This window comes from Crassostrea angulata, chromosome 9 (genome assembly GCF_025612915.1).
Source record: "Crassostrea angulata isolate pt1a10 chromosome 9, ASM2561291v2, whole genome shotgun sequence".
Lineage (NCBI taxonomy): Eukaryota > Metazoa > Mollusca > Bivalvia > Ostreida > Ostreidae > Magallana > Magallana angulata.
Window position 1 is genome coordinate 17,331,429 of NC_069119.1, and position 12,838 is coordinate 17,344,266.

The 12,838-nt window shown below is 33.1% G+C and overlaps 1 protein-coding gene across 1 annotated transcript in view; it reads left to right on the forward strand.

Moving 5' to 3' along the window:
- Positions 1-12,838, forward strand: part of LOC128163029 (mucin-16-like) — a 112,855-nt gene that overhangs the window by 42,660 nt on the left and 57,357 nt on the right. Inside the window, exons 80-86 of the mRNA XM_052826485.1 lie at positions 158-262; positions 486-631; positions 743-902; positions 1,005-1,030; positions 1,156-1,165; positions 2,701-2,847; positions 3,530-3,568. Of these exons, the coding sequence (XP_052682445.1) occupies positions 158-262; positions 486-631; positions 743-902; positions 1,005-1,030; positions 1,156-1,165; positions 2,701-2,847; positions 3,530-3,568 (633 nt within the window). The remainder of the gene's footprint in view (positions 1-157; positions 263-485; positions 632-742; positions 903-1,004; positions 1,031-1,155; positions 1,166-2,700; positions 2,848-3,529; positions 3,569-12,838) is intronic.

Sequence of the window (12,838 nt, forward strand, 5' to 3'; positions counted from 1 at the left end):
TATTTTTTTTATAAATGTGTACGTACCTTTTGTTACTGAATTATTATCATTCAAATGTTTTTTTTTCAATGTTTGAAAGGAGTTGTCTGTAGACATTTGCTAGAAATTAAATGTTTAAATCCATGTATAAACATTGAAATACGATTTTGAATTTTAGTTTGCAGTTACGTCGATATTGGACCTGAACAAGCTATAGATGTGTCTCTTCGTTCTCCCAGTGAAGATCCGGACGCTCCTATAGAAAACATTTTACAAACAAACAGTAAATTGTTTTTAAACTTTTATATTTAAATGTAATATGCGTTTAGCGAGAGAGTGGCCTTGTCAATTTCATTGATGATAATACTGTCGGTTTTTTTGTGTGCAAACTATGATTATTATTGTTGACATTTTAAAGTTAATTCTAAAATTTATTTATTTAACTGTATTTAAAAGAAAAAAAGATTAAAATTCATTTTGTTTAATGAAAAATATCTTTTGTACAGGTGTGTACAAACCGAAAAAGGAGCCAACTTATGATGAAAATGTTGTCGTAAAAATTATATCGCAAGACACTCCGACTATTTTGCGAGTGTCATTTACTGTAAACAGAGCAGACACTGTTGGCCTTGAATACCTCACGGATTATAAAGTATGTATAAAAGTTGCATTATATGATATCATAAAACCAAGGCTAAGTCAAATTAGATAGAACAAAGGAACAAATCGGTTTGATTAATACCGCTATATGAATGTTTTTCAGCAAAAAATCATAACTCAAAATAATGAGACGGTAGAATTTGTGTTTGCTGCTGGTATCATCACAGACAATTTTACAATCAACATTAGGAGCGATTCTGCTGAACAGCCAGAAATCTCAAATCTCAAAATCCGGGCATGTTACAAACCAGTCATAGGACAGCGTATGTTGTTTTTTTAAAATTGAATTTGATTACCTTTTTATGTTTCTTATTTAAATTTCGTATTTCTGTTTAGATAAACTTATTACCATTTTTCTATTTTAGCATCAACAACGACACCAAACCCATCAGTGAGTCACGTTAAATACTAGTAACATACTAATGTTTATACGATTGATGTATTTGACTTTAGTAGTAATGGAATTTCTTGATGAGATATATTAAATTAAAATCATTCAAACATTTATATTTACAGATTACGAGTGGTAAGTTAAAGCATATGAATAATCCATATTATTGTTTTGTTTAAATGCAAAAAGTAGAAATTCTAGAATTTTTCATTTTGATAAGACTGGATAAGGTTTCATTAAAACCATTAATTCAGTGATTAATGATGCTTTGTTGTGAATGTTATTTAATACTATACCACCAATTTAATGATCTTGTGAGAATTTTTACAAATGATACTCAAAATGTTTACCTCTTTTTCCTATATAAAAACAATTTTATACTTTCTTTTAATTCATTTAATATTCAATTCATATACATGTATCAAAAACAGACTTTTTCATTTGCATGCATAACTTCAAACACATTATTTGTTACATGTAGAAAAATAGACGCCTCTTAGGGAAACTTTCCTATATGCACTTTCCCAAAAACATATTTCAACACGTATGCAATGATCTGTCCTTTTGAATAGTTTAACATATTAATTAACCTTCTAAATCAATATCTACCTCACACGATTAGTTAGCTACAGTGTACATATAAATTAAAATTTCACATTTCTTTCTGCACAGCCACATTACACTTTTTCATTTTGCAAAAATTTCTAGTCCCTTTTCTCTTTTCTTATCCTACGAGAAGCGCAAACTACAGCGTCCAGTACCTGTGATTTTTGGTGCAATGATCGCAGTACCTGCATAGCTGGCTCCCAGCGCTGCGACGGTATAAAACAATGTGACGACGGCGAGGATGAAGAGGGTTGTCTCGGTGATTTTATTTTGAAGTGTTGTCTCGACTTACCCGTTTAAGAGCGATTTTTTTCACGATTAAAACCCCAAGAAAACATAAATGGAACATATTTCTATTAAACCTACTTTTTCCAATATCCTTTTGAATGGATTGATTAAGATAAAAATTTGGATGCCGTCAGATTAATTTAATAATTAATAACGTAACAGATAAAATAAAGTGTTAAAAAATTGGTACAAGATTTAATTGCCTTTGACATTCAGTAAAATGATTATGTATATATAAGAAATAAAAACTAATACTTTCATTTATTACATTTCTGCTTTATCAAAAGGATAAATCTGAACTGTTTCATGTATCCCGAAACCATGTTAATGTAAATCAACAATCATACGAATATAACCATCTTTAATGAGAATTTGCATTTTTTTATTTCTTGTAAAAAAAAGAAAGAAGTGTGTTACAACAAGTAAAAACTTAACCAGACAAAAATTGATGCAATTGTAGATTGGTCAAATTTATTTAGAAATTGAACTTTTGAAGTTTGTATTATAATGTACTAATTATTTATTCACAATTAAAATAAAGCAAATGGAAGATATATTTAAACCCAAGGCACTTTTATTACATTACAGTATTTTTCTTCCAACTGGTGTTTGTATTTCATTATTATTAGATATCTTTCATTGCGATTTATGTTTCACTAGCTTACCAGAAACTCTCTTAGAAGCACACTAAATTTCATTTATAAATTTGAAGTTTTGTATGTATCTCCATGTAATTTAAATGATTTTTAACGGGACAAAAATTTTGTTTTACTTAGGCACAACAACATCTGTGTTGACAACAACATATCAATGCCCACCGACAACCATTCCCTGTTCTAAGGAACCAATTTGTTATCTTACTAGTGAGATATGCGACGGAAAATGTGATTGCCTCGTGCATTGCGATGACGAAAAAGACTGCAGTGCGTATTTTTTTTTAAACCATTGTGCAATGGTCTGCGCGTGCAATATTAGAATGCATGATCCAAAGTGTTATAGTGTTTTTTATTACACCAATTTAAAAAAAGAAGTTTTTACATTTGTTTGACCAACCCAGTATTGTTATTTAATAGACGAGCATTTAACACAATTTCAATGAAAACGCGTTAGATAATAAGATTTTCATTAAATATTTTAGGCATGTTTAAGTTGAAGGTGGCTTTTGAAAAGAGTATCACCTAGTAAAATGTATATTTTACATGTTGCGTACATTTTCTATAGTTTTAGCTTATATGTAAATTATTGCTAGATACTATTCTTAATTCTCAAAAATTTGCTCCCGACTGTGATGTGTTAGAATGTACATTAATGTTTATCAAACGCCTTATTTAAACAAAGAATAAGAAAATCAAAAGAATCACATTAAGGAGGAATTTTACGAGAATTAAGAAGAATAAATAACGTTAATTTACCAATGAGCCAAAACTATATAGAATGTTCGCACGCAACATGTAAAGTATATAATTCACATGGTGATATTACATCTGATTCGGTACAATTCCAGAACAGGAAAAGTTAACTTTCTGTTCCGTCCTATAATATTGTATGAACAATGCAATGTATCATCTTACGAAGCTGTTTACTTTTAAAGTATTTTTATTGCAGAGGAAACTACAACTAAAACACCCCCAACAACTACTTCAGGTAAGCATTTTATCGTTATCGATTATTTTTACCTTTCCTTCCTTTTCCTTTAACCCAAATATGTATTTGTTGCTGTTTTGTATAAATGTCTACATCATGTATAGTGCATTACATTATTGTTTGTGTCCTTATAAATGTTGTCGTATATTGCACACAGTTTATTGATTATAGAGATATGAATTACAAAACTTATTTTACATTATATCTAAATTCAAAATTTCAAGAGGCACACGATTAGGTCTTTTCAAAATAAATGACTTATACAAAATGAGTTAATAAGAAATAAGTTTTGTATTTGTATAAATCTTAATACCTCGTAAAAATTTCTTTTCCAGAAATATTTTTAATATTTTTCCCAGTTATACCTAATTTATTTAATGTTCATTTTTCCAGTTTAATCTGTTTTTTTTCAACTGTTCTGTTTTAATCCCTTTGAACCGTCTGTTGGGTTTAAAAAGGGTAAGTATTGCTTATACTTGTGAAATTGGCACGCCAGCAAAAGCAAACAAACACAGACATCCATCGAACACACAACATCAAACAATCTTCAACGTACTCGCATAGAAACAGTGCATGACGTTGTGAGCTTGGCAACTTTATCATCAACACCAACACAGGTACAAAGTACAGCCACATATCAGTCTTGATTTCCCTTGATTTTAATAGATTTATACGTTGTTTATTTCTAAATTCTGATAAAGGTATTATTTTAAAGTCAATGTTTTGGAAAAAGGTATACATAAATAAAATCGAAATGGATATATAATAGAACTTATGTAACTGTTCAAAAAAAGAGGCTTCAATATCTGATATTAAAAGAACCATGGATAAATATTTAAGAAATGTTAGATATAACATTAACACTTATTGTTTGTATTTCAAGTTTGTCCGGTTCCAATGCTTGATGATACGAATCCAAATGACCTGACTGATCTTGTTGATGTGTTTGTGAACCAAGTAATATCTTCCACTTCATCCCCATTATCTGGAACATCTGAACTAACTAACGGGAATCCGGGTCAGAAAGTGAAAGTGAAAGTTGTTTTCAAAGACAAAAATGAGGAATCTCCAGTGGGAAGGATCAGTGTCACAACCCAAAATGCAGAGAAGGTCATTTTTATCCTAAGAAAACCAAATGGTGCGACAATTACGAGGGAAAAGGTACAAATATTTAACAAATAATTTAGTTTTGAATATATTGAAAATGTAGAGAGACAACGTTGGTATTCTTTATATTTTCAGCCGGTACGGAATCCATCTGCAGAACAAACTGTGGAGACAGACTTTGCTGAGGAATTGGCCACTGACGTGGAGATAATATTTTTTCCAGCGAGAATATCTTCAATTGTTTCCGTGAAAGATTTGAGAATAAAAACATGCATTGAAATGGGTACGTCAACTTTAAGTACGGTTAATGTTTAAGTGTACACAGCGATATCAATTTCTAGTTGAAAAAAATGGTTATTTGAAACTGAATATGATTCATAAAGTCTAAATCATGGTTGAAATATATCTTTGTAGTCGGAACAACAACGCTTCCTTCAGTTCAAATACCATCTACAACACCCCTATCTGGTCTTCCATCTGGATTCACATCCACACAACAAGGCCCCATAACGCCTACAAGTATGTTGACTATCTTTTAATTTTTCATGCTTAATATTTTCAACTATATATTATTCCGAATTTTTTCTTTGATATGCAAACAAAAAACTGTTTCTTTTACTATGCAATTTTTTTTCATTGTATTATGAACTCTTAAATGTACTTTAAATATTTCAAGTTTGTTTATAATATGATATATGATTGATAGGTTGTCCGGTTCCAATGCTTGATGATACGAATCCAAATGACCTGGCTGATCTTGTTGATGTGTTTGTGAACCAAGTAATATCTTCCACTTCATCCCCATTATCTGGCACATCTGAACCGACTAACGGGAATCCGGGTCAGGAAGTGAAAGTGAAAGTTGTTTTCAAAGACAAAGATGACGAATCTCCAGTGGGAAAGATCAGTGTCACAACCCAAAATGCAGAAAAGGTCATTTTTATCCTGACACAACCAAATGGTACCACAGTGACAAAGGAAAAGGTACGAATATGTTTTATATATAAATAGTTTTGACATAAGATGGAATGATTGGAAAAAGTAACAGAGATATAAGCTACTTATACTGGACGCTGATCTTATTCCTGTTGATAGACGGTGCAGAATCCCTCGGAAGAAAGTACTGTGAATGAAGACTTCGTGGGTGAACCTGCCTCCACAGTTGAAATACAATTGGTTCCCGTGGACGAAACTTCGACTGTTTCCGTGAAAGATTTGGGAATTAAAGCATGCATCGAGAGAGGTACGTCCCATCTAAATATTTTGTGTTTGAAAATACACAACAATACGAATTACCTTTAGAAAATAATAGCTATATGAAACTGCCAAGCCTAAATGATATGTTTGAAATATACTTTTGCAGTAGGAACAACGACACTTCCTTCAGTTCAAACACCATCTACAACACCCTTATCAGGTCCTCCATCGGGTTCAACATCCACACCACAAGGAACGACAACGCCGATAAGTATGTTGACAGTATTTTGGAGTTTTCATGTCCAGTATTTGATATATTTGTGTGCAATGGCAATATTTGCTATACAGTATAATATTATCAAAAATATTTACCTACGTATAAAATTGGTCCGCAGATACAGTTCAAAAGTTTTTGATCTAAGATTAGAAAAAAACCATTTTTTATTATTTGTGCATTGTTTGGTATTGAATCAAAAATTCATAACCAATGCAAATTAAAAAGACACCCTTCATATTGTTGACTTAATGGTGAACTGAAAGAATTGTATAAGTGTATCTGTTGCTTGTTTGGACTATTTACATTGTTTCATTAAGAATTACTCTATACTCTATTAAGAGAACTTTATTCCCTATTATTTCTCTTTTTTCTACAAATGACACAACTGCTTTTTCACAATTCGATAAATATGATGATTTCTGTTTCTGAACTGTTAAAGTAGTTACGAATAGTTGTGTTTTGTGGTAGAGATGTGACGATGATATTTTATGATTGATAGGTTGTCCGGTTCCAATGCTTGATGATACGAATCCAAATGACCTTGCTGATCTTGTTGATGTGTTTGTGAACCAAGTAATATCTTCCACTTCATCCCCATTATCTGGCACATCTGAACCGACTAACGGGAATCCGGGTCAGGAAGTGAAAGTGAAAGTTGTTTTCAAAGACAAAGATGACGAATCTCCAGTTGGAAAGATCAGTGTCACAACCCAAAATGCAGAAAAGGTCATTTTTATCCTGACACAACCAAATGGTACCACAGTGACAAAGGAAAAGGTACGAATATGTTTTATATATAAATAGTTTTGACATAAGATGGAATGATTGGAAAAAGTAACAGAGATATAAGCTACTTATACTGAACGCTGATCTTATTCCTGTTGATAGACGGTGCAGAATCCCTCGGAAGAAAGTACTGTGAATGAAGACTTCGTGGGTGAACCTGCCTCCACAGTTGAAATACAATTGGTTCCCGTGGACGAAACTTCGACTGTTTCCGTGAAAGATTTGGGAATTAAAGCATGCATCGAGAGAGGTACGTCCCATCTAAATATTTTGTGTTTGAAAATACACAACAATACGAATTACCTTTAGAAAATAATAGCTATATGAAACTGCCAAGCCTAAATGATATGTTTGAAATATACTTTTGCAGTAGGAACAACGACACTTCCTTCAGTTCAAACACCATCTACAACACCCTTATCAGGTCCTCCATCGGGTTCAACATCCACACCACAAGGAACGACAACGCCGATAAGTATGTTGACAGTATTTTGGAGTTTTCATGTCCAGTATTTGATATATTTGTGTGCAATGGCAATATTTGCTATACAGTATAATATTATCAAAAATATTTACCTACGTATAAAATTGGTCCGCAGATACAGTTCAAAAGTTTTTGATCTAAGATTAGAAAAAAACCATTTTTTATTATTTGTGCATTGTTTGGTATTGAATCAAAAATTCATAACCAATGCAAATTAAAAAGAAACCCTTCATATTGTTGACTTAATGGTGAACTGAAAGAATTGTATAAGTGTATCTGTTGCTTGTTTGGACTATTTACATTGTTTCATTAAGAATTACTCTATACTCTATTAAGAGAACTTTATTCCCTATTATTTCTCTTTTTTCTACAAATGACACAACTGCTTTTTCACAATTCGATAAATATGATGATTTCTGTTTCTGAACTGTTAAAGTAGTTACGAATAGTTGTGTTTTGTGGTAGAGATGTGACGATGATATTTTATGATTGATAGGTTGTCCGGTTCCAATGCTTGATGATACGAATCCAAATGACCTTGCTGATCTTGTTGATGTGTTTGTGAACCAAGTAATATCTTCCACTTCATCCCCATTATCTGGCACATCTGAACCGACTAACGGGAATCCGGGTCAGGAAGTGAAAGTGAAAGTTGTTTTCAAAGACAAAGATGACGAATCTCCAGTTGGAAAGATCAGTGTCACAACCCAAAATGCAGAAAAGGTCATTTTTATCCTGACACAACCAAATGGTACCACAGTGACAAAGGAAAAGGTACGAATATGTTTTATATATAAATTGTTTTGACATAAGATGGAATGATTGGAAAAAGTAACAGAGATATAAGCTACTTATACTGAACGCTGATCTTATTCCTGTTGATAGACGGTGCAGAATCCCTCGGAAGAAAGTACTGTGAATGAAGACTTCGTGGGTGAACCTGCCTCCACAGTTGAAATACAATTGGTTCCCGTGGACGAAACTTCGACTGTTTCCGTGAAAGATTTGGGAATTAAAGCATGCATCGAGAGAGGTACGTCCCATCTAAATATTTTGTGTTTGAAAATACACAACAATACGAATTACCTTTAGAAAATAATAGCTATATGAAACTGCCAAGCCTAAATGATATGTTTGAAATATACTTTTGCAGTAGGAACAACGACACTTCCTTCAGTTCAAACACCATCTACAACACCCTTATCAGGTCCTCCATCGGGTTCAACATCCACACCACAAGGAACGACAACGCCGATAAGTATGTTGACAGTATTTTGGAGTTTTCATGTCCAGTATTTGATATATTTGTGTGCAATGGCAATATTTGCTATACAGTATAATATTATCAAAAATATTTACCTACGTATAAAATTGGTCCGCAGATACAGTTCAAAAGTTGTTGATCTAAGATTAGAAAAAAACCATTTTTTATTATTTGTGCATTGTTTGGTATTGAATCAAAAATTCATAACCAAAGCAAATTAAAAAGAAACCCTTCATATTGTTGACTTAATGGTGAACTAAAAGACTTTTTTAAGTGTATCTGTTGCTTGTTTGGACTATTTACATTGTTTCATTAAGAATTACTCTATACTCTATTAACAGAACTCTATTCCCTATTATTTCTCTTTTTTCTACAAATGACACAACTGCTTTTTTCACAATTCGATAAATATGATGATTTCTGTTTCTGAACTGTTAAAGTAGTTACACATAGTTGAGTTTTGTGGTAAAGATGTGACGATGATATTTTATGATTGATAGGTTGTCCGGTTCCAATGCTTGATGATACGAATCCAAATGACCTGGCTGATCTTGTTGATGTGTTTGTGAACCAAGTAATATCTTCCACTTCATCCCCATTATCTGGCACATCTGAACCGACTAACGGGAATCCGGGTCAGGAAGTGAAAGTGAAAGTTGTTTTCAAAGACAAAGATGACGAATCTCCAGTTGGAAAGATCAGTGTCACAACCCAAAATGCAGAAAAGGTCATTTTTATCCTGACACAACCAAATGGTACCACAGTGACAAAGGAAAAGGTACGAATATGTTTTATATATAAATAGTTTTGACATAAGATGGAATGATTGGAAAAAGTAACAGAGATATAAGCTACTTATACTGGACGCTGATCTTATTCCTGTTGATAGACGGTGCAGAATCCCTCGGAAGAAAGTACTGTGGATGAAGACTTCGTGGGTGAACCTGCCTCCACAGTTGAAATACAATTGGTTCCCGTGGACGAAACTTCGACTGTTTCCGTGAAAGATTTGGGAATTAAAGCATGCATCGAGAGAGGTACGTCCCATCTAAATATTTTGTGTTTGAAAATACACAACAATACGAATTACCTTTAGAAAATAATAGCTATATGAAACTGCCAAGCCTAAATGATATGTTTGAAATATACTTTTGCAGTAGGAACAACGACACTTCCTTCAGTTCAAACACCATCTACAACACCCTTATCAGGTCCTCCATCGGGTTCAACATCCACACCACAAGGAACGACAACGCCGATAAGTATGTTGACAGTATTTTGGAGTTTTCATGTCCAGTATTTGATATATTTGTGTGCAATGGCAATATTTGCTATACAGTATAATATTATCAAAAATATTTACCTACGTATAAAATTGGTCCGCAGATACAGTTCAAAAGTTGTTGATCTAAGATTAGAAAAAAACCATTTTTTATTATTTGTGCATTGTTTGGTATTGAATCAAAAATTCATAACCAATGCAAATTAAAAAGAAACCCTTCATATTGTGGACTTAATGGTGAACTAAAAGACTTTTTAAGTGTATCTGTTGCTTGTTTGGACTATTTACATTGTTTCAGTAAGAATTACTTTATACTCTATTAACAGAACTTTATTCCCTATTATTTCTCTTTTTTCTACAAATGACACAAGTGCTTTTTTCACAATTCGATAAATATGATGATTTCTGTTTCTGAACTGTTAGAGTAGTTACAAATAGTTGAGTTTTGTGGTAGAGATGTGACGATGATATTTTATGATTGATAGGTTGTCCGGTTCCAATGCTTGATGATACGAATCCAAATGACCTGGCTGATCTTGTTGATGTGTTTGTGAACCAAGTAATATCTTCCACTTCATCCCCATTATCTGGCACATCTGAACCGACTAACGGGAATCCGGGTCAGGAAGTGAAAGTGAAAGTTGTTTTCAAAGACAAAGATGACGAATCTCCAGTTGGAAAGATCAGTGTCACAACCCAAAATGCAGAAAAGGTCATTTTTATCCTGACACAACCAAATGGTACCACAGTGACAAAGGAAAAGGTACGAATATGTTTTATATATAAATAGTTTTGACATAAGATGGAATGATTGGAAAAAGTAACAGAGATATAAGCTACTTATACTGGACGCTGATCTTATTCCTGTTGATAGACGGTGCAGAATCCCTCGGAAGAAAGTACTGTGGATGAAGACTTCGTGGGTGAACCTGCCTCCACAGTTGAAATACAATTGGTTCCCGTGGACGAAACTTCGACTGTTTCCGTGAAAGATTTGGGAATTAAAGCATGCATCGAGAGAGGTACGTCCCATCTAAATATTTTGTGTTTGAAAATACACAACAATACGAATTACCTTTAGAAAATAATAGCTATATGAAACTGCCAAGCCTAAATGATATGTTTGAAATATACTTTTGCAGTAGGAACAACGACACTTCCTTCAGTTCAAACACCATCTACAACACCCTTATCAGGTCCTCCATCGGGTTCAACATCCACACCACAAGGAACGACAACGCCGATAAGTATGTTGACAGTATTTTGGAGTTTTCATGTCCAGTATTTGATATATTTGTGTGCAATGGCAATATTTGCTATACAGTATAATATTATCAAAAATATTTACCTACGTATAAAATTGGTCCGCAGATACAGTTCAAAAGTTGTTGATCTAAGATTAGAAAAAAACCATTTTTTATTATTTGTGCATTGTTTGGTATTGAATCAAAAATTCATAACCAATGCAAATTAAAAAGAAACCCTTCATATTGTTGACTTAATGGTGAACTAAAAGACTTTTTTAAGTGTATCTGTTGCTTGTTTGGACTATTAACATTGTTTCATTAAGAATTACTCTATACTCTATTAACAGAACTCTATTCCCTATTATTTCTCTTTTTTCTACAAATGACACAACTGCTTTTTTCACAATTCGATAAATATGATGATTTCTGTTTCTGAACTGTTAAAGTAGTTACACATAGTTGAGTTTTGTGGTAGAGATGTGACGATGATATTTTATGATTGATAGGTTGTCCGGTTCCAATGCTTGATGATACGAATCCAAATGACCTGGCTGATCTTGTTGATGTGTTTGTGAACCAAGTAATATCTTCCACTTCATCCCCATTATCTGGCACATCTGAACCGACTAACGGGAATCCGGGTCAGGAAGTGAAAGTGAAAGTTGTTTTCAAAGACAAAGATGACGAATCTCCAGTGGGAAAGATCAGTGTCACAACCCAAAATGCAGAAAAGGTCATTTTTATCCTGACACAACCAAATGGTACCACAGTGACAAAGGAAAAGGTACGAATATGTTTTATATATAAATAGTTTTGACATAAGATGGAATGATTGGAAAAAGTAACAGAGATATAAGCTACTTATACTGGACGCTGATCCTATTCCTGTTGATAGACGGTGCAGAATCCCTCGGAAGAAAGTACTGTGGATGAAGACTTCGTGGGTGAACCTGCCTCCACAGTTGAAATACAATTGGTTCCCGTGGACGAAACTTCGACTGTTTCCGTGAAAGATTTGGGAATTAAAGCATGCATCGAGAGAGGTACGTCCCATCTAAATATTTTGTGTTTGAAAATACACAACAATACGAATTACCTTTAGAAAATAATAGCTATATGAAACTGCCAAGCCTAAATGATATGTTTGAAATATACTTTTGCAGTAGGAACAACGACACTTCCTTCAGTTCAAACACCATCTACAACACCCTTATCAGGTGCTCCATCGGGTTCAACATCCACACCACAAGGAACGACAACGCCGATAAGTATGTTGACAGTATTTTGGAGTTTTCATGTCCAGTATTTGATATATTTGTGTGCAATGGCAATATTTGCTATACAGTATAATATTATCAAAAATATTTACCTACGTATAAAATTGGTCCGCAGATACAGTTCAAAAGTTGTTGATCTAAGATTAGAAAAAAACCATTTTTTATTATTTGTGCATTGTTTGGTATTGAATCAAAAATTCATAACCAATGCAAATTAAAAAGAAACCCTTCATATTGTTGACTTAATGGTGAACTAAAAGACTTTTTAAGTGTATCTGTTGCTTGTTTGGACTATTAACATTGTTTCATTAAGAATTACTTTATACTCTATTAACAGAACTTTATTATC